Below are 23,138 nucleotides of genomic sequence, written 5' to 3'. Positions count from 1 at the left end.
CTCACTGAGAGTTCTCAGTTGACTTGCTTCTACTTACGTGAGCTGACCTAGCTTCATTTACTGAGACTTCTTACAAGGCTGTGAATTTAGTGAAGGCAAGGGCTCTGTCTCCTTCATTTTTCTGTCTCAGTGTTTAACAAAGTTCCTAGCATGCAACTAGCATGTATGTGCACGCTACATGTTGTTGCATGTTGACGGGGCACTAGTTAGTGACTAAGGGCACAGCCTTTGGAATTGGACAGATCTAGGTTTAATTTCTGCCTCCTCTGCCACTTCCTTAGTTGCTATGTGACCCTGGGCAAATTAACTTTAAGATAGTGATTCTCAACTCTGGCTTCACATTAGGATTACACAAGGAATTTACTGAAAGGGCCCAGGTCCCCTCCTCAGCCCAATTAAATCAGAATGTATGGACAGCGGGGGCTCAGGCACTAAAAATTTTAATAGATCCATGGATGATGCTAATATGCAGCAAGGGTTGAGAATCACTGCTGTTGGCCTTAATTTCTCATCTACCGTACAGTATCTATCTTAAAGGGGTTTTGAGCATGTGAAATGAAATTGAACTTAGCATAGTGCCTGGCACATAGTAAGTGCTCAACCATAGTGTTAATACACAACCACAATTTGTAACGCTCTTCCTTCTCAATCACTAGCCCCCAGCTACTCTGCCTTCCTTTCAATTCCTAGAATGTACCAAGATCTTCAGCTTTAGTGCCTTCACACAGGCTCTTCACTCTGCTCTTAGCAGATCCCTCTCCATTTTCAAGTGACACTTGCAGTCATACATGATCTCCAGGTGTGCCCCTTTATTTTCCATCACAGTATGGAGATGGTCATCGTCTTCGTAGCACTTGTCTCAATTTCAAATTATATACTAATTTAACTATTTACTGTGTCTTTCTGCAACTAGACTGCAAGCTTCACAAAAGCAGGAACCTGTCTGTTTTGCTTTCCTCTTGAGGTTCAGTGCCCAGTGCCTGGGATGAACTAGATGTTCAAGTGACAGTTGTTGAGGGATGAATGGCTTAACAAACGATCTACCCTGTAATCTCAAAAAGGCAAAATTCCTTGACTTTTTGTGTCCCTCAACTCTATGTATCCTCACATCAAATACCACAACGAAAACCAAAACCAAAGCCCCCAAACTAGGATTGTCTCTAGTGTTTTGGGTTCTAGCTACTGACTAGGAAATTGCAATACTTTTTTTTCCTGATGTTTTTAATTTGGTTAAGGCTTCCAAGTCCAAGGTTCTTCGAGGCTTACTAAAGGCTTAGTCATCAACCCGTGGGCAATAATTAATGTTAGTCTAACAACATCTCACTTCAACCAGGCAAATAAACTTTTGTGGGTGTTTGTATTAGCTAAGTAAAGACTTTTTTGTTTTCTAGTTTACCTTTTGACCCATTCAGTTGGGAGACCAAACACTATCTAAGGTTAATATAAAAAACTTTTTTCTGAAGTCACAGAATTATCAATTCATTGATACTTTTGCCCATGAAAAGGACCTTACAAATAATCTAGACCAAGCTCTCATTTTACAAATGAGAAAAAAAGCCTAGAAAGATGAATTTATTGGACATGATTATGCACTTGCTGTCACAGCACCAGGTTTCAAGAGTCCTTCACCCATGTTCTATCAGCCATATTACACCACCAGCAGAGTAACCCAAAGTTATTCCAATTTCTCAAAGTTCTTAATCAATTTATAGTCTGGCATCAATTAATTTGAGATTTTAATGTTTCCATGATAATATTTAGTCCAAAGTCATAAGCTTGACTTTCAGGTCTCCTATGTCTCACCATACATCCTTCCATACTCCAGGCTCTACAATCTATTTCATGTTTTTCCAACTCTGAGCTCCCACCAGAATGCACAGCCTCATCCTATCTGCCTATTTACCCTCGATGCCTACTGAAAGACTACATCTTCCGTGAAAATTGTCCTCAAACCTAATCAGAAGATGACAATGGCTCTCTGTATTTCTCCTAAGGATTCTGTATTCTTCCTTGTACTGCAGTAGGAACGACTGCATGGGATGTGAGAAACTTAGGAACTGGTGCCACATGGTTCTTGCTTTTTAGGTCTTGTCCCTCCTTCCAATCAATAAATATTTAAACTAAAATAAATGTCTTTCTAGGCTAAAATTTTCCATATAGATTTTCTTGAAGACAATTTCTAAGTGTTTGAAAAAGCTGGGTTAGAGGAGGCATGACCTGGATGAACAGGACTCATGTTGCTTTAAAGAGAGCCATGATATCAGGACATTTGAAGTTACTGTCTCTTTTATGGGTGCTTTTCTCTTTTTCTAAAATTCCTCATCCATTCAGTATAAGCAGCCCAGATCTTTTTTTACTGGTAGTGTAAAAACTCACGAGAAATTTAAGAGCTACAGGAGACATTAGAGAAAACAAGAAAGGTCATATAAATACTTGCCTAGACGCATTTTGTTGCAAATTTAATTTCTCCTTCAATTTTCAGAAATAAATGTACCCGTAAACAGGTCAGAAACATAAAAATCCATCTTATCAAAGAGTACCAGTTTAAAGTAAAAAAATACAAAGGCATTTCACCAACTCAAACACTTTTGCAAAGCTCTGACAGTCATTCTAGGCTCAAATTTCATCCAAGACTTTCCTCAAGACCACTGCAATCTGACCACGTCCATATTAGAGTACTATTTCTGACCAATAAGGGGTTATAATTTTCTCCACTTTGTTTGTATTTGTATTTTCTTTACTTTGCTGTAAACCTCTACAGGTCTTCGTATGAAAACAACTGTCCCCAAACCGCTTGAGCTGGTCGAACTTGGGGAACGATTATCAATGAAAACAGCACAAAGCGCTGTCGGACGGAGATGAGAGAAATATCAATTATGCTCTTCTCCCCAAATAAGTTTTGCTTAGTAGGGAAAGAAAAAGGTAAAGCGTAAAGCCCGGCAACACCCCCGAGAAACTGCGAGTCAGCCTCTTGAGCGGAAGAAGCGGCGGTCTGCGTGTCGGCGCCCTCGGTCCAGCTCCGCGGCGAGGCAGCCGCTGAAGGCCGCGCCGCCGGCAGTGTGCGCGTGTGTCAGTGCGCGATTCCCTGACACCGCCCACAGGGTCCGGGCACTCGTCACAACCCACGGCTGCCTGGTCAGCAAACAACAGCTGATGCGGCACACCACCTAGACAGCCCACGCCTACCGCCAGCCGCGAACACCGCGGAGACCGGAAGCCCTTTTGCCCCGGCTAGCGGGCCTATCAAGTAGTGCCGGTAGGAACCGGAAGCTCCTCTGCCCCGATCATTCGAGCGCGTCCGCGTCGGCGGCACAGGCGCAGTGGAGCTCGGGCGCAGTGGTGGGAGGGGAGGAGGAAGCGGCCGAGGGGGGCGGGACAGGTCCCAGAAGATGGCGGAGGAGGGGGTGAGTTGTGGTCCCCCGGAGAAGCGCTGGTCACTTGGTGCTGAGGAAAGCGGGCTCAGGAAGGGGGTGGCCCTCGGGAAGAGGCACTCCTTGTGTTTTTGCAGCCTAGGAACCTTGCTGGCAAGTGCGGGGAGCCCGGACCACAGATGGGGCCTGAAGCGCGAGGGGCTCCGCTTACCTGGAGAAGGGTGGGCGAGGTCCAGAAGGGGACGGTGGGGTCTGGGAGAGGTCATAGGAGAGTCCGAGGCTCCCCGAACAGTGGAAGAGTGTCCGAGCGGAAAGAAGGCTAGAGACGGGAGCGAAGGGCGACCCTGGGGTGGAGGGATCTGTTGAGGGTGGGGGTCGGCGAGCTGTCAAGCATAGAGCCGTCAGGACTTGGGAGGTTGTAGCCGGGGAGACTTAGGCTTGGTAGGGGGATGGATCCAAAAAGGTAAGTATTGTAGTAAGTTTAGAATCCGCAAAAAGGTATGTTGATATTGGGTTGAGGAGGGGGACCTTGGCATTTTGGATTGGAATTGGAAACCTTTGGAGTAGGTGTGAGTAAAGCCAAAGAGAACTCTTACCAGGACCTAAAGGTCGGTTGATGATGGTTACTGGGATTTTAGGGTTGGTCAGTGGGGATTGGCAATTTGGAAAAGGAAGGCAGTGTGGATGATGGGGGGCAGGGGGCAGGGTGCTGATACTTAAGTGATAATGACTCATGCCCAGATAGTATTGGAAAAAAGTTGTTAAAGTATGGTGTTAGCTAGATAGTCTAGGAAGATAGACCTACCATGAAGAGCTTACTATTGTAGGATTGATGAGGAAGTGCTTTATGAAGGGATGAACAGACTTAACAGCTGGGTCACTGCAGCTGGCCCAGATCAGTATTGCAGTGGAGCTGAGGATTGCGGGGGAACACATACTCCTGTCTTGGGTGTATGAAGAATGGAGGCAGCCAAGCAGTGGCTAGATTTTGTTTTCCAGTTTTGGGGTTTGGCCCTGATAGGGAACCAGTGAGTGAAAATGAATGAAGGGATGGCCCACTAATAGGGGCCCCACAGAAGAAAATTAGCCGTGTACTCTTCCTCTTTCCCCCCTTTCATTCTTTTTCTGGACAATATGTTGTGTAGTGTGTTTTGTTATAGTTCTCAGTACATATCTGATATCAAGTGACTGAGCTGTGTATCATATACATTTGGGAAAGAGATTGCATCTTTTTCAACTGACAACTTTTCTTTTTACCTACGGTGGGCTGAAAAGGAAAGGATAAAATGCAGTTCAGTAATTTAAAGACAACTTGTTTTCATTGTTACCAGAAAATTATTCCCGAATGACAGAGTAACCCTTTTAGGGACTGAGATTTGACATTTAAGAGCAGTAATGGGATGTGAATGCTACTTGCTTAATGGTTTCTGTGTTTGGGTTTTCATCTTGAGAGGAAAGATGAGTTGCAGTGTCAAAGCAACATGTTTTTCTTCCTAGAAGTTTTTAGTGCTTATAGCCTATGATTCACCTTTGTGTGCTTTTATTTAAGGAGAGTTAAACTTTTTCATTGATTTAAGTGTGTTTTTCGTAATGTTAATGCTTATTCTCTTTCGAGAATGCTGTTCTAATTAAGAGAGCATATGTGAAAAAGATGTGAGGTAGTCATTTAATTTTATTTGGTAGCCTATCTGACCTAAGCACCTGAAGAGACAGGGTAATCTGAGGGAGCGAACGTAATTCTGTGACTGCTAATCTTTGGAAGATGAATGATCTTGTTTGGTTTTAGGGGGTGTTGCAATTGTTAAAATACAACCGGTTCTTCGGGTTACTTTCGAATGCCTATTTCCTGGAAGTTATTTTAGTGGCAGACATAAACTTTGATTTTCATTCACAAAGCCCAGAATCACTTATTTATCTAAAAGTAAAAATATCATAATATCAGCCCATTAACAGGTAGTTATATATCAGGAATAATGTTTTTTCAGTTTTGATGATTCATTATTAATCTATCCAAACTATTTGAACTATTTTTCTTTTTGTTCCGTAATGTACTTAATAGAAATTGTAGGTCATGGCTCAAGGAAGAATTTTTCATGTACTGTGCAAGTTTTTTCTTTGTCAGTTTTTCAAAAAAAAGGCATTATTTTGGTATTAACAATAGTTTATCAGCATGACTTTAGAAACTGTTTCTTGTGTGACACTAAGATTGCTTTTGTGTGGTGGTAGATGGAGGCGATGTGGTGACGTGGAAAGAACTCTGCACTTGGAGTCAGAGTGCTTGGGCTAGTCCTGGTGCTACCTGGTATCAGTTTTGTGATCTCAGGAAGTTATCTAGCCTATTTTATTTTGTAAAATGAGATTATAAACACCTACTTACCAGTATTATTACTGAGAATTTATTGAGATACTGCCCTCTAAACAGTATCTTTATTCCAGAGACTTATTCTCTCATCAGCAAATTATTTCTCGAGAAATCTAAATTTTTCAAATATAAATTTTTTCAAAATTTTGGGGAATCAAATTTATCATTGATGTAAGTATAATATTTGAAGGTATAGGTACACTTTGTTTTAAGGAAATAATATCAATACATAATCAGAAAACCAAACTTTAAAACTAACAAATTAGAGGATACTTATTCCAAGAGCTTTCACTTTAAAATAACCCACTCCCCTAGTGTGTATGACTAATATTATAAACAACATGCTTTTTTAGGAACTTAACTGTCGCATAGTAGGGAGTGAATGGTCTTGTGGAATTTCTTAACCCTTTGATGAGTCTGGTCATTTCCAGGAGTTGACTTTATGTTTGTGGTAGCAAGATCCAGTACAGTCTTGATCTTGTCGCTTCACTTGACCAGTTTGGGTCTCATTTGCTTTGCTGGTAAAGTGCGAGAAATGTTAGATCACTGGTTCTTAACTTCTTTTGCATCATGGACTGTTTTTGAGTGATCATGGACTGACTTGATATAAATTGTGGAGCTCTCCAGAAAAATGCACATATACACAATTCTTTGCCTTTGTTTTACGTCAGGCTCACGTACTGCTTGGAGTAGATGATCTCCCAGTTCCTTTCCATTTCTTAAATATTAGGATACTGTGATTCAAAACATTTTAACTTTTATTTTTAAATTTTTTTTCACTAAAACTTTTTAACTTTTATTTTTTATTTTTGTGTCCAGTAGTTATATACTGTTGTTTTATTATGGACAGTCATCCTTTGGTATCCGAGGGTGATTGGTTCCAGGACCCCCGTGGATACCAAGATCCATGGATGTTCAAGTCTCTCGTATAAAATGGCTAGTATTTGTATATAACTTACGCACATCCTCCCGTATACTTTAAATCATCTCTAGATTACTTATAATAACTAATACAATATAAGTGCTATGTAAATAGTTGTTATACTGTGTTATTTAGCGAATAATGATAAGAAAAAAGTCTGTACATGTTCGGTACTGATCAACCATTGTAGGCCTTTCCATCTGCAGGTGCTTGCGTCTGTGGATGTGGAACCTGCAGATACGGAGGGCCAGCTGTAGTTACAAAATTAGCTTTTTGGACTTTTAAAATATTAGCTTTTTTGTTTTATCTCATTCAAATAAACATTAAACAAATGTGTTGTTTTTAGAGAAAACTTTTGAGATGAAGGAGGAAACTATAAACAAGCATTGCCAGGAAAGGTTGAATAAACTGCTGTGGCAGAATAACATAAACAAACAGTTTAGAAAGTCTCCAGCAGCCCTGAAATAGAAAGAGTCTACAGCAATCAGTGGCTCTCTGTGGGAGGGCATTTCCTCTCTGGGGGCATTTGGAAATACGTAGGGACATTTTTGGTTGTCTCAAATGGGGGAGGGGGCATGCACTGGCATTTAGTGGGCCTGAGCCAGGGATGCTCAATGTTTTACAATGCTTGGGGCAGTTCCACACAGCAAGGAATTATCCTGTCCCAAATGCTGATGCCGTTTGACAAACACTGGTGAGTGAGTGTGAGATGGGGCCTAGCACAACTGAAATAGCTTTTTAAAACTGAAATTATTTTGCTGTTTTAAAAGCATTATTGAACATAAAATATCCTTTGCCCTTAATTCCCTTTTGGAAAAAAATCACAAACATAAACAAATGATTTACTAGAGCAATTTGGGTTACTTAAGATGATTTACGCTCTTTGTCCTGTAGTAGCTGTTTTAACAGCAGAAGGGGGGTGTTTACTGCGTCTACTGGAAGTTTGGCAGGTGAAGAGACAGCTCTAGGTCTAATATAGTATACTAAGTTGGCCATATGATTTTTTTTCTTTAAAACATCTTTTTACCTCGATCTAGTACTTTTAAAGAAAATTTCAAGGTGTTTGTACATTTATTCTCACGGTCTACGTGAGATTATACAGTCACCTACTTATTTTGGTGTTAGCACCTTGAGATCATTTTCCAGTGTCTACCCATCTTTTCAGTACCAAATCCTCTTCTATAGACCATGTGCCAAAAAGGAAGTCTGAGGAGTGGGGCTGGAATGGGGCACAAGGTTTAGAAGGAAGAGGAGGGGTTTTGGAGTAAGTCAGACCTAAGGTAAAATTCCACTTCTAGTACTGCGTTTGACATAAGCATTTGACATAAGCAAGTTGCTAAATCTCTTTGACTTAGTATCTTTATTTGTAAAATGAGAATGATAATATCTTCCTTTAGAAATATTTTGAAGATTAGAGCTACTATATGTCTGACATGGAGTAGGCTCTCCCTAGATGGGTGCTATATCAATAATCATGATGATGATGATGATGAAGAAGAAGAATTCTGTAGCTACTGAACGCTTTGCTAAAAAAAGCAGAGTATGTGAACTTAACTGCTACGCCACTGGACCAGCCCAGTATAAATTTATTGTCTGTAAAGTACAAAGATTTCTACCTAAGTCTCCAAGTCCTTCTGTTGTAACTGATGGGCTTGGAGATTTAGGTAGAAGAAACAAAAACCTGGATTTTGATCTTCCAGATTCTAGTAGAAGTGCCTTAGATAACCTGCTCTGCTTTTCTCTGAGGTGTGGCAAGCTATTTTTACTATTATTTCTCGCCTTTTAGTCTCTTTCTCTTAAGTCACTTATTCTGTCCTAGTAAATATAAGTGTAGCACTTTATTTTCTATTACATCATGCATATAAAAATGCTTTTAAACCACTTCTTCTTATTCAGTAAATAACTAGTTTAAATAAATATATAAGCTTGTCATTTCATTATTTGTCCTTTTAAATTAATTACTATTGAAATCAGGAAAGTTATATAATCATTTATTAGACAAAACATTGATTTCTTTTTTCTTATCTCTTGCAGGATTTCTGGTAGGTCCTATTTTAGGACGAGATGCCGTGCTGTTGAAACACCAATCTGGTTTGATTTACAGACACTTGGCTTTTTAGCTGGGAAGCCCTTTTTTTGCCGGCTTACTGAACTTATGAAAGCATGGCAGAAGGAGATACAGAGTCACCTGGGCCCAAAAAATGTGGCCCCTATATTTCATCTGTCACTAGCCGGAGTGTGAACTTGATGATCCGAGGAGTAGTGTTGTTTTTCATTGGAGTATTTCTTGCATTAGTGTTAAATTTACTTCAGATTCAGAGAAATGTGACGCTCTTTCCACCTGACGTGATTGCAAGCATCTTTTCTTCAGCGTGGTGGGTACCCCCGTGCTGTGGCACAGCTTCAGGTATGTGTAGGTTGTTTCCGTAATGCTTAAAAAGGAAATAGGGTAAACTAGTGTGGATGTTGTCTGAGCAATACTTTTTTTAAAAATCAGCTTTATTGAGATATAACTTCAGTACGGTACAATGGACCTGTTTTAAATAAACAGTTTGATGAGTTCAGACAAATGTGTACAGTCATGTAGCCACCACCACAGTCCAGCTGTAGAACATTTCCATCACCCGCAGATTCTCTTGTGCTCTCTTGCAGTCTATTCCCCACTCCCAGCCTCAGGCTTCCACTGATCTTTCTGTCACTAGATTATTTTTGCCTGTTCGAGAATGTAATATAAATGGAATCATAAAGTATGTACTCTTGTGTCTGATTTCTATCTGACCTGTGAACTTTAAAAATTTAATCCTAAAAACAATTCTGATTCCTTTAGGCATGAGGCTTTTAACTTCTTAATTTTGTTCTTTCTTCAACCCATCTCATATAAGTCTTATTTTATTTTGATGAATCACCATCACTGTTTGATTTCAAGGGTTTGATGTGTGTATTATGATCTTGTTTTTGAAGTAGATAAAAACTTGAAAGATAGAATAGTTTTATTCAAGTTTAAAACTTCATGTTGTTATTTTTTTGTATATGCTTTTTTCCTTGGTATCTTGTTTTTAGATGTACCTTAAGAATAATAAATACTTCAAGAGATCAATAAGGTAGATTCCCTTTGCTTAAAATCATTATCCTATTAGTTACTTGAGATCTTTTTTGGTGGACAGTGTGTAATGGATAAAGTGGAGCATTTCAGAATATCTTGTTGATGCTGAGCTTCCGTAATGGCTAGCTCCTTTAGCTTTTTCTAATGACTGAGACCAATAGGTTTGTATTGTAATATTTTATATAATAAGGTAATAGAAGGAAGCCATAATTATGTGGTAGAAGAGAATTCTGATTGAAGGAGCAAATTGCTTTTTGGAATATCCGTTTGGTGTCTCATACTTAACATACATGAGCACCTTACAATATGATGTAGAGCCTTCTTGACTTATATCCTAGAGTTAGAGATTGAAGGGTGAGGAGTTAGGTGTGAGAGTTTTAGAATGACATTGTGAAACCTATTGGACAATTACATAATCTCATTGGATGGATAGAAGGGCATTATTGTGGTAAAGTTCTAGTGTGAGTTATATGTTGATGTCTCTGTTACAAGATTCACATTAGAAGAAAAGTTGTAAAGGCGATGATGATTCTTAGTTTCCCCCGGGTTATTACATTCTCCAAGAGAATAGGCAAAATAGTCCAAATAGACAAAGAGAAGAAAGTGTAAATTATATTTTATCATTCTCTGTTGTATCTACTAGTCCTCATGTATTTTCCTTTCTTTCCTCTAAATTCAAAAGAGAAAAATAAACTTTTCTCAGCATCTTTTTCTAGTTCTTTGTTTATTTTCTCCTGTGGTATTGCTGCTGTCTGGCTACTAATAGAAGCTTTTTGGGACTTGGAAGAACATGTGTTTTCAGAAGAGAAAAGGAAGGTCAGGGGAGGGAAACTGTTACTAACTGAATGTCTAGTAATGTGCTAGGCACATCCCTTAACCCCAGGGATCTGCAGTGCCACTTTGGGAGTGAGATGTTTGGGATTGTGCCTATTTGGGGAGGATGAGGATGTGGAGATGAAGAGAGAATATCAGTGAGCCCAGGGTCCCAGAGCCAGTGAATGGTGCTGCGGCTAGGTCAGATATCATATACTGGGGAAGGGGAAACAGAGAGCTACTCACACTTTCAGAGCCTCCAGACTAAGTGCCAGGCTTGGATGAAATATACTGGCATGTGGTGCACATTCTGGGCTGGGGGAGGAGAACTTAACTGAGGTTTCATTGTACCTCTGTTATGGAAAGGAACAGGGGCTGCGTCTGTCCCTGTGATGTGAGCACTTTTGCCACAAACTCACATTTAGGAAGGAAAATTCTGAATGTTAATACTACCTTTTCAGTCACTTTGTCCCTGCTTTCCTTCCTTTTCCCAACCACTAGATTTGTCACACTTACAAAGTTAACCTCATACCTTTTCACCTGGGGGATTTGCATTTACATTTCTTGCTTAAGTGTTTCTTCTAAAAGCAGTACATTCCATGAGGTACCTGGGCAAATGAAAGTAGAGAGGCATTAGGAAATCTAGATTCCAGTTAGTTCTGCTACTCATTTTGTTGGGTAGGTCATGGTGTTTACTAGATGAGGGTGAAGATAACAGATTTGTGAAAGTTGCCAAAAAGGAAAATAGATTCTTGCATAATGGCTGTGTGTCCTCCTTCCCTATTTTAAGGAAAATATCAAGGGGGAAAAAAGTAAATGATGGAAGAAACGTAGTGTCTACAAATTTGCATGAGTACGTAGTATATATATGTTTTTATGTATATGTATGGTATGCATTTTCAAAGTTCTAGGCTCTTACCATATTAAATCAGAAAAACTGATAATTGTGCTTTGATTTTCCTGTTCACCTAATATTCATAGACTGAGCAGCTACCTTCTGGAGGTTCTCCAGAATCACCACATTCTGCGTGTAAAAAGAAGGGCCTCTGGTTATTTGCTCTCTTTCTCCATAATGCGTAGTACTGGAAAATTTGCTAGTGGTGCTTCTGGTGGGACAACTAGTAGAGAACTCCAGTAAATTTCTTTTGATCCCATTTTCCTTTTCTTAATTCTCTATTTTTAGTGTAATAATGGCTGATGTTTCAGGTCGATGAACTTCTTTATGTGTGCGTCGTGTTAGAGTTAGAAGCCTCTTGAACATGACTGAAGGCCACAAAGGAAGCTTTCTGAAGAATAAGTAGGAGAAAGAAGGACAACTGTCATTGTGTGGGTAAAATAACTAGAGAAGTTGACTCAAAAATCACAAGTAACTAGATTGTGTCCATACCTATGAAACTAATATCTAATTTAAAAAGACAAATCTTTCCTATTTAGCCATGCAGTCAATTGCCCAATTCCTGGAGAGCCCTGCAAGACTCCTCCCCATCTCTCTCACCTCCCACATCCAGTTTCTAAGTTTTATATCTTTCTTCTGTCTCTTTCTTGGTCCAGGCCCTCAACCTCTACTTTTATCTTGCTCAGAGTCTTTCTGGACCCTGCAACTCCCTTTCTGCCTAAATCTTACAGTTTCCAGGTGATACTGGTATTTTCTATTGTCCAAGGCTTTTCCTCAAATGATTCCCTTTTATTAGAAAGCCCTTTCTACACCACTCACCTACTGAATGCTCCTGCCTCAAGGGTCACCTCTTCTGTGAAGCTTTCCTGACACCCCAGCACCCTGCCTCCCCTCAGCACGTGCCAGGAGTGGACTGGGTCCCACTGGGCCCTGGCAGTGCTACCCTTAACGTATCACTGTATTTAATTGTTTCTGTGGTCACTTTGGGCCTGGGATCATGTCTTACTCCTTTTTCTTTTTAAATCCGCAGCAAATATCAAGAACCAGACTCGTAGTGGGAGCTTAAGTATCTGTTGAATGAAGTGTTGCCTAGCCTCTAGTGGTTTCCATGAAAGTATATGTACTTCAGTGGTTTTGTTTTTTCAGCCCCTTTTCCTTGCAAAATGTTTGATTTACTGTTCCTTTCAGTGCATCACTGCATTAAGCACACTACCCTGAAAAAATGATGACTTAATATTGATGTTTTACAAACTTCTTTTGTTTTCGATCTTGGTAGGCTGTAACTAGTCACTGAGAAATAAATATATACCAAGAAATGTGATTTTGCGTCAGAGAACCATCTGATTGAATAGGACTGTGTTTGCATATGATTCTACACAGGCATGATTTTAACAGTCTCTCTTGTTAAAATAAGAAAGTGGAGAAAGGAAGAGAAGCCCAGACGTACTTCTGCTGAGGTCCCAACCAGTGGAGCCTCACCGTGCTGTAGATATTGCTATCAGACTCTGCCATGCCTTTATTTAAAGGGGAGAAAGAAGACATTTAATGGGAAGTGACAGGCTTCCTTGAATTCTCCCTCTCAGTGAGCAACCGAGAACCATGCATACTCAATGGATTTGATTTTTATTGGCCAATCCCGAGGTTGGCAGCCTGGCAGTTTAAATTCCTTTCTGTGTTTTTGCTTTCTCTCCTCAATTGTCTCTCACTTGCGAGTCTGACATCACACACGTAAAAATATAGTCAATTTTACTTATTTATATCTTTGCCCACACATGTCAGTATTCTCTATGTGATAATTCTTTACCTATGGCATCAGCTGCTGAGGAAAATTGACTTGGAATGCCTGATCTTAGTTGATTTCACTCAGCAACAGGCAAAGGGAGGAGGGAGAGAGAGAGAGAGGAAGAGGAGAGAGAGGGGGAGAGAGAGAGAGAGAGGAATGACATGTGAGCTGTTAGTTTCATGACCTCTTGAGGAAAAAAAAAAGAAAACTGTTCATTTAGATATATTTCAACTGTTAAGCATACTTGTTGCTATTTTAATTTTGTAGAAATTTGGAAATGCTGACAGTTAATCTTACAGGACTTTAGAGCAGAGAGTTTTTTTGTTTTTTATTTTTTGCGAGGAGGATTAGCCCTGAACTAATGTCCGATGCCAATCCTCCTCTTTCTGCTGAGGAAGATTGGCCCTGGGCTAACATCCATGCCCATCTTCCTCTACTTTATATGTCACGCCGCCACAGCATGGCTCGACAAGCGGTGCGTTGGTGTGCGCCTGGCATCTGAACCTGCACACCCTGGGCCACCGAAGCGGAGCACGTGAAGTTAACCACTATGCCACCAGGTTGGCCCCCTGAGGCAGAGCCTTTTAAATAGGAATATAACGTAAAACTTTTACATTTACTAATAGTTGTTGGAGCTCTGCATGGCTGAAGTTTGTTGTTAATCTCTTGATGGCCTGGGAACCACCTATACTCAGCAAAAGCCTAACTCGAAAGAGCCCTTTTAGTTTTGTGGATTAGAAAGTGCATCTGTCATTGCAGCAGTTTACCTCTGGATGGAAGGGTGGCCAGGCAGCCTCCTTTTAATGCTGCTCCATTGGTCTACTAGCCAGTGATTTTTGATATTAATTGATTTCCGTTTTTCCTTGAAGATTGAATCCATCCTTTGTGAGATATAGCTAGCTCGTGCCAGGCCAGGCAGGGGTTTCTAATCTTCAGCCACTTAGATTTTGGTACAGTAATTTCATGATACATCATAGGTAGTATTGGACATTTTAAACATGCTTTTCAGCTGATGGAACAGTTGTGTCTTTATTACTTAATGGCAGCATAACTGTTTAGTTTTTAGGAAGATTAGCAAATCAAAGCTGCCTAGCTATTTCCTGCATTTTCCTTATAACTTGTTGAAGAATGTTTTGGTTCATTAAGTAGTCTTTTTTTTTTTTTAATAAGTAACTTAGCATTTAAAATGCTCTTCCACTAAATGAATAAAATGTTAGGTTTGACAATTATTTAAATTAAAAATTGGGAGAGAATATTTTGAGTATCAATCATAGACATTTTGCATACAGTTATTCGTAATTAATTACACAGCATTCAAGATGTTCTTTCCAGAACTAAGAAATGTACTAAAATGGTTTCTTTTTATCTTTCAACAGTGAATTTAAATTCTAACCAAAAATTTATAATTCTTATACATTATGTTTCCTCCAGTTTTCCTGTGTGCAGAATGAGTCTTTTACATGTTGATTTCTGTTGCCAGTTTCCCTGCTTTGAAAATATAACCTAGAGTTTCATTAGAGGGCCAAGCGCAAGGGGGTGTCAGCACAAGGCACTGGATGCAGGAGGCTGAGACAGGCTGGAGGGGCAAGAACGATCTATACAACAGCACAGCCATAGCCCTCTGAACATTGTGTGTATGATGAGCTTGTTGTGCATGTTTATGCTGCTAGCCTTTCTTTAGATTTGTGGCATTTAATAGCATGTTTCATGGTTATATAGCCTAGGGAAAACATTGCTTAACTGCCAACTGGTTTAATGCTTTTTCAAGTTTCAGAGACATTAGTAGTAGAAAAGTAGCATGAGTCATCTAGTCCAATGTGCTAAATAGTGAATCATTCACTGAAATAGTGTTTTGCCTGTTATAATTTAGAATACTGTTGTAATCATTTACAGTGCTTTCTTCAGTGGTGTTATCCTCATCTTTTTTTTTCTTTTGGGAGGTAAGTTTAAAAATCTCAGCCATTGATGTTAAGTAACTTGAAGAGCTTTTTTAGAGACTTTCAAACGTTTGTGGTTGTTGTAGTAGGCTCTTTTAGCTTAAGTTTTGCCAGTATAGCATTGGAGATGACTTAATTTTTTTCTCTTTTTTTCCACAGCTGTGATTGGGTTATTATACCCCTGCATTGACAGGCATCTAGGAGAACCACATAAATTTAAAAGAGAGTGGTCCAGTGTAATGCGGTGTGTAGCCGTCTTTGTTGGTATAAATCATGCCAGCGCTGTATCCTTTCTGCTGTAATGAAATGTGTGATAACAAAGCAGCTTCCAACAAACCAAAGGTTAAACAGTCCCTTGCAACTTCCCTGTTGTCAAACTGTGATATGCCCTCTTAGTCATTAAAAAGAATGTGCACCATATTGTTGAAACATCACAGCAGCAGCTATGCAATTACAGTGTGGGGTATAGCCCTTCATTTAAATCCCTGTTTTTCGTATTACTTAGAAACTTTGCACATTTGAAAATTTACATATTTTCTTTAAATTGTGTTACTTAATTACTTCTATATAGTTTTGGTAACTCTAAGATTGAAACAGATACATTTTCAAAGGATTTCTTTCCTTTCTTTTCTTTCCTCATTTAAGATTTGCCAGTCAAGATGTGTGGTGGCTTCAGGTGCTAGTTATTTTGTTAGTTTTTAGTTTGAAGAACCTATAATTTATTTTTAAAAGGCAGACTATCATTTATTGGTTTTAATCAACACCATCAAATCACATAAATGTTCTTAAAGGTGGCATAAGTAGAACTATCCATCTTAGACCTTGGCTGAAAAGAATTTTTTTTCCTAAGGCACATATTTTTAAAGTTTGATCGTTTAAGGATTCTGACATTTTGTTTAGTGATTAATGAGTGTTTTTATAGTGTCCGAGCTAGAAGGGTAAGGTAGTCTCAATTTCCCTTTCCCTCTGCCTTCTACCCACCCCCACCCCTCCAGAAAAAAATGTCCACCCCCAGAACAAAAGTTTTTGCCCTCATAAGGTTTTCATCCTTCCTCTCTTCTCCCCCACCACTGACTTCCCTTTGTAGAAGGGGATCTGAGAAATGCTAGTTCCCTCTTCTCTTTTCTAGAAGATGTGGCTTAGAGAGTGGAGGTGACAGTAGCCTTTGGTACTGGGTAGAGTAAGAAGTGTGGGTCAGGCTGCCCAAGTTTTCCTCTTGCAACTCTGCACTGGGTTCAGGGCTGGCAATTAGTTGGAGAGAGGGTGGGTCATGTGGCAAGTAGATTCCTGTGTCTTTTACAGAAAGTATTGAGATCTTTTGGAGAAGCTTAGGAAGAGGAACCAAGGAGAGTGGCAGAGTCTTAGATTCTAAAAACACATCTGCCTTTCTGTTGCCACTTGTGCTGGCCCTTGGAGATCTGTGAATTTGGAAGTCCCTCAGTGGCTGTTATTATTTTGGTTTTCCATTTCCTTTTGTATTAAAGAATTTCCCAACGTGTATTTTGGTGAAATCTTTGAGATTTAGGATTTTATAACAAACAAATCTAGTGGTTAGGAGGGCTTAAAATAGACTCATAGAATGTTATATCTAGAAGAGGACTTAGAAATCATCTAGTTTCCCATTTTCTTTATAAAGATAATAAGGCAGATGAAAGCTAGAGAGGTTAGGGACTTTGCTAAGTTGTTCATACCGTGAAGCTGTGACAGAACTGAGACAGACCCCAGAGATCCCGACTCAAGTCTAGGAAAGGCTCATTCCCCTACACAGGAGCCCCACAAGTGTGTAAATTCCTCCCTATCTGGTGGCTTAGACCTTCCTATCCCAGACATTTCAGGTATTTTTAAGTAGAGAAATTTAAATAATCTCTTCTGGAATTAAAAAAAGTTTATATATCTAATTTAAATTTTTTGCTTTGGTTATTCTTTTCTTTCTTTCGCGATGAAATACTTAAATATTACAATCTTAGCTGTTCTATTCATCCTTTAAACAAAATTCAAAATGTTTACAAAATTTATAACAGACAATATTAGGTTATTTAGACTTTAGACAATCACATGGTACTATTTTTAAGATTGATGTATTTTACCTGTTTACTCTAGAAGCCTCCTTATTTTGCTTTGATTGTTAATAAAGTTAATTTAGTTAGCAAAGATAGAACTCAGTTAATATCAAATTCTACTCTTTAGAAGAATGTTTATTTCTTAGAGAAATCAGAGCTTATAACGTTTCCTTTGGTTCTTTAGATATAATGCCTACTAAAGAATAAGAAAAGCTTTTCCAGAAAGCGTACACGTAAACTGTAGGTTTTTTTGATAAATCAAGCCTAAACAAGGAATGGCTGAGGGAGTGGCCCACAGCAGCCCTCAGATGCTGAGAAGTAAGCAGCCTGGGTGTCCAGGACACCAGCTGGTTTGGTGGGGGAGGGGAAATTGTGGTAAACAACTGGGTGTTATAGGAAGTGGGAAATGGTTTTATGTGCATGTTTTGAACTTCTGCTCTCTTCTCTGTAGTTACAGCATGGCCAGTTAGTTGGGCGAGATATGTAGTCTCTCCTGGGGGATTAGATATAGAGCCAAGATGTGGCCTTTGGGACATAGATAATGCCCTTTTAATGATACTTGAAATTAATTCATTTATTATAATCCTCTAGCAAAGAAATGAGAAAATTGAATTTGTAAAGCTTCGTTTTGCCCAGAGATTTTGGAGTAGAAAAGGGCTGTATGTTTGTGAATAGGTGCTTAAGTAGGTGACGGAAATAAAATATCATTTGAGCAAACTGTCCTATACCAGAAAGTCTCAGGCACCAAAATAGCTTGGCAGGTTGCAAGATAATGTTCACTTCAAGGCTTTATCCTCAACAAATTAAAACTAGAACAGTTGACATAATAGAAAGGGATACTGTGTCCTTGGTACTCTTGTTTCTGAACTGCATTATTATAAAATGTGTCTGTCAGTAAATCATAAAGAGAATGTGGTACCCTGTTAAATAGCTGTCAACTCTTCTATTTTCAAGTTCCTGTATGATTCTCAAGTAATTCTGAACCTGTTTGAGAAGTAATATTGCTTTCCTTTTTAGCAAAAATGTGTTCTTTTAGCAATACTTGTGTTCTGAGGCTTCTAGTTACATTTTTAGCAAAGAAAGCATTTCTCAAATAATGGGTCTGAGCCTATCATTGGGAATGTATATAGAGTGCTATTTTTTTAAGGAATTACAGGTGGTAGGATCTATTAATGAAATATCATGCCCTCTCTGTGTCTTTAGTAAATATCAGAGATAGTTTTAATCCCACCCAGTCTCATACATTGTGTTAAAAGACTGAATGCACCCTAGAATAAGCAGTCAATCCCCTTCTCAACAGTAACATCTCTTATTTTAGAAAAATGAACAGGTGATATTATTTGATTACAAGTTTTAAGATGATTCTTTAACACTGATCTCAGAAAGTGGATTTTGATAACAACATACAGTTGTCTCTCACACTGGCTGCACTATCCATTGGACTGTGGTGGACTTTTGATAGATCTCGAAGTGGTTTTGGCCTTGGGGTAGGAATTGCTTTCTTGGCAACCTTGGTCACTCAACTGCTAGTCTATAATGGTGTTTATCAGTAAGTATTCTTTTTGGTGCTTGTTTGCTAAAATAAATAAATGATTACTGAATTCGGAATTGATATTTTAAAATTGGGTTAGCCACTTTAATCTACAGAGTAACTTATTTCCATTGTAATTATCTTAATAGGTGTCATTGTACTTCCTTTGTGGGTTGTTAAAGACATTTTTATTATTCCAGATATACATCTCCAGATTTTCTCTATGTTCGTTCTTGGTTACCATGTATATTTTTTGCTGGTGGCATAACGATGGGAAACATTGGTCGACAACTGGCAATGGTAAGCTGATGCTTGTTTAATCACTTTTCTGTTACTGAGATGTAAGACAAGTTTTCTCTAAACAGCACTCCTTCTTTAAGGGAAAGCAATTTATAAAGACAGCATTCTTTGATTTCTCTTTTGCAATTCCATTGAAATAAATCATTTGGAAGAATTTAATCACAAGTGTGTTAAAAGTTGAGGGAAGCACTGGATAGAAAGCTAAAGTGTGTTATGGATGGGTGATACGATTTATCCTCCAATTTTTTTTTTTTTTTTTAGCTAATCTATAGATTTATACTCCCTCAGAAAGGGACAACTTTAAAAGTGAAAAGAGACACTATGAATAACTATATTGCTACAATAGATATAAATTAGGACTTTGTTTGGTAAATCAAGATGTTTGATCATTTTTGTTAAGAAGGAAAATGGCCTTGTTGATAACCCTGGTCATAGATGACAAGGGTCAGGGAGTAACATTAAGAGGCCACGGCAGTTTCATCAATAGGTGTTGTCACTTTTACCATTTTAGCCAGCTAGGAGAATTGAGTGGTTACATTGCTGTCTGTTTGATTATCTAGCCACCCAGTTATCCTAAGCCTATTGGTTTCCTTTATTTTGAATTGTGGGTGTACATTTTTATTTTTTATTTTAAAGATTCACTTATAATTTAGTAATGACTTTTTTTTTTTTTTTTTTGGTGAGGAAGATCAGCCCTGAGCTAACATCCATTGCCAATCTTCCTCTTTTTGCTGAGGAAGATGTTAGCTAGCCCTGAGCTAACATCTGTATCCATCTTCCTCTATTTGGTATATGGGATGCTGCCACGACACATGGTTTGATGAATGGTGTGTAGGTCCCCTCCCAGGATCCAAACCCCAGGCTGCCAAAGCAGAGCGCACGAACTTAACCACTACGCCACCAGGCCGCTCCCCGAGTGTACATTTTTATAGCTGTACTTTCAAAATACTGTTTTGACTAGAAGCTTTTGCTAATGTAATAGATTTTTTCCTTTAAATTGTAAAATGATTTGAAAAAATATTATCTGAATTCACTATATCAGTCCTGTCCTTATGTTCATGACCTTTCCTTTGCTGATCCATCTTACTGAGCACTCAAAGAAAGCTATTTTGCTTCCTTTCATATTCTAGGATTGATCTCAATCATATACTGTTATCCTTTGCTTGTGATGCAGAAACCTCATTTTTCTCCTGCTTTTGGCTATGTCTCTTTCACTTCTAGAAAGTGAATTTTCTTTTTCTCTATCATATGTGTCATTTAATCCTAATAGTTGTGTAGCTTCAGATTCTTTGAGGAATAAAGTGGGCATATATTAATAAAGTATTAATTTTTAGAGTTTTTTAGTTTATATGGAAATTCCTATTCAAAATAAACCATAATCTATTAACTTTTTAACCTTTTAATTTTTACAGTATGAATGTAAAGTTATTGCAGAAAAATCTCATCAGGAATGAAGAAGGCAAAAATATATCTTTTGTACAGAAAAACAAGATGAAAAGGACATGTAAATGATTTATACCAACAAAACTTAGGACTGTAAAATTGCCAGGATGTTGTTTTTCCCTTGATTGGAGTATGTGTGTATATGTATATATATGTATATACATATACACACATATGCAGATATATTACTGCAATCTGTGATTGCTTCATCTGTAAGTCAGTTACAAACCTTTATGTATTTGACTTAAATAACTGTAAAATATATATGCATTACGTTAAAAAACATGTTGATTAATAGATGAAATTTTTAATTTTTTAAACATACCATATATTGTATCACAATGTTGATGTGCCAAAATATTCTGTTATTGTCATGCAGAGTATAAGAATGAACAATTTATAAACTTAGTGGAATAAAATAAGAGGAAAGCCAAAAAAAAAAAAGCAAATGGAAAGCTGGTATATTCTCTCTCGCTTACTGTTGTGCCTTTTTATTTTTCTAATCACAGCAGTATGAGTTATGTGTGCCGTAATGTGTGGTTAGTTTCTGTTTTAATATTGTCTCAGAGAGCTTTGGGTGCTTTCATATATGATGAAAACGAACTTCCGTAGAACATTTTCAAACTTACATTAATGGAGAGAGTCCAAAAAGTAATTTTCTGTTTTGACAGATTTTACTGAGGTAAAAGTCATGAGAGGGAGAGGTTATCAGCATTAAATTGTTTTGAGTCTAAATCTGCAAGACTATATATAATTTAAAGTAAGGACCATTGGGGAATTTAACTAGAAGAAATATGGTTTAGAAATACAAAATGACCTTCTGCAGTGCCACAAAGTGTTTAGTGATATTAACTGTCTTTTGCAATACAGTATCCCACTGCTTTTGCCCATGGAACACATAAGAAACCCCAAACAGATCAAAATGAAGTTTCTAATTCTCTTAGGTTCTGTTATCTCTTGAGTTCTGTAAAGCAAACCACTTTAGCTGGGCTGGGTCATATGACTGATTGTCAATGGAATGCCATCTGGGGAATGGACGGGCACATAATTTCTTATGTATTCATATACCCATTAGTGAATAGTTCAAGCCTGTTTAAGAATCTATTGAGATGGCATATTGTGCATTTTGAAGATCGTGGTAACACTTTTGTGCATATCTTTCTAACAACTAGAGCCATTTAAGTATGGTTTAAACATATTCTTAGTTAACTTTTTCACCCAATTTTTATTTTTGAAATTGATGGCAATTGTTTGATACATAAGGGTGAAATCGTCTGCTTACTCTGGGTGTATGTGTGTGCATGTGTGCTGGATTGAGTGAGAGAGAGAATGTATATGTATTTATGTATGTGCATGTGCCCATGCTCTCTTAATATGTTAAATAGATACTTTTTAATATTTGGTTTTAAAACCATTGCTGTCAGAGTGAGATCTTATATACCAAACTTTAATCTGTTTTTATGTTTTAAGGCTGAAAGTGTGAAAATCCTAAGAGGATTTCATATTGAATATATGTATACAATCTTAACTATAGTGGTGGTAAACATACTACTATAATTTATTATTCTATCTTCCAGATAATATTATTCATTTAAAACAAATAAGGTATATTTTTAGAATCAACTTTGTAAGCACTATAAATCTTTAATAAGTTATAAGATCTATGATGTGTCACTTTGAAAATTGCTGTTAAAAGCAAGATGTATTAAATATATAATTATCATCTTGGTTAAGAGTCTTTTTTCCTTCCTCATGGTAAATCTTAGAATATAATACTGAGAGTTAATTTAATAAAATTAATATATATGGTTGAATTTACTACAAAATAATGAAAGAGAACTAAGTTTAATATTTCAGGAATTGAATGATTGTCATTTTGGAGTTCTTAAACTATTTTCATATCATCTAGAAAACAAGAAAAGATGTTTATGGCAAAAAATATAATTGATATTTTGATAAGTATGTAAATATATTACAATGGAAGAAAGTGGTAAACATCTTTTAACATTGGTATATTGGCAGTGCTTCCTTGCTCTTATTATTTAAAATTATAGAAATTGAACAGTTGAAAACTGACCCTAAATTCTACAAAAGCACAAGAAAACAATTAAAATTAACTAACCAGAACCCTGCTAATACTTTTGTTATAAAATTTGTTTGCACTGAAATATTTTACCGTCATTTAAGTCGTTGGAACCTCTCAGTACATTCACACATCTTGTATTTTCTAGGTGCAAACTAGACTTGGTCAATATCATTCAATACCTCTTTAATCTTCTTGGCTCACTTACCTACATAATTAAGTATATTCTTTGTAAGATAATTCTTCTAGTGATGGTCTTTGAATAGTAAAGTCTTAGTTTTGTGTGTCTGAAAAAGTCTATTTCATTCCTGAAGAACAGTTTAGCAGGACATAGAATTCTAGGTTCACAGTTTTCCCCCTGCTCCTATCACTTTGAAGATTTTTAACTCATTGTCTTATGTCATCTAACGTTGCATACGGCAAGTCTGCTTTCGTGTAATTTTCTTTCCTTTGTAGACAATCTGTCTTTTCTCTCCAGGAGCTTTTAGATGATTTTTCTCTTTATCCTCAAGGTTATTCAGTTTCACTTTGACTC

At 37.8% G+C, this 23,138-nt stretch overlaps 1 protein-coding gene across 2 annotated transcripts; it reads left to right on the top strand.

Moving 5' to 3' along the window:
* The first annotated feature begins 3,386 nt into the window (after window positions 1-3,386).
* On the top strand, window positions 3,387-22,249 carry INSIG2 (insulin induced gene 2). Of its 2 annotated transcripts, none has more exons than XM_058548835.1 (6): window positions 3,387-3,404; window positions 8,690-9,062; window positions 15,346-15,470; window positions 18,629-18,795; window positions 18,978-19,077; window positions 20,490-22,249. In XM_058548835.1, exons 2-6 carry the CDS (start codon window positions 8,819-8,821, stop codon window positions 20,529-20,531), a joined length of 678 nt encoding a protein of 225 aa, XP_058404818.1. In that variant the 5' UTR covers window positions 3,387-3,404; window positions 8,690-8,818; the 3' UTR covers window positions 20,532-22,249. The 2 variants fall into 2 exon arrangements, with proteins under 2 accessions (XP_058404818.1, XP_058404817.1); XM_058548834.1 differs by lacking the exon at window positions 3,387-3,404 and adding an exon at window positions 7,280-7,349.
* Window positions 22,250-23,138: the final 889 nt, after the last annotated feature.

This window comes from Diceros bicornis, chromosome 10 (assembly GCF_020826845.1).
Source record: "Diceros bicornis minor isolate mBicDic1 chromosome 10, mDicBic1.mat.cur, whole genome shotgun sequence".
NCBI lineage: Eukaryota > Metazoa > Chordata > Mammalia > Perissodactyla > Rhinocerotidae > Diceros > Diceros bicornis.
This window is presented reverse-complemented; position numbering and strand designations above follow the sequence as displayed.

Excerpts from the sequence above, each read along its gene's own strand:
- INSIG2 (XM_058548835.1), top strand. The coding sequence starts at position 8,819 with ATGGCAGAAGGAGATACAGAGTCACCTGGGCCCAAAAAATGTGGCCCC. Across the intron at positions 18,796-18,977 it reads GTCTATAATGGTGTTTATCA|ATATACATCTCCAGATTTTC; the intron begins GTAAGTATTCTT and ends TTATTATTCCAG. Across the intron at positions 19,078-20,489 it reads TTGGTCGACAACTGGCAATG|TATGAATGTAAAGTTATTGC; the intron begins GTAAGCTGATGC and ends TAATTTTTACAG.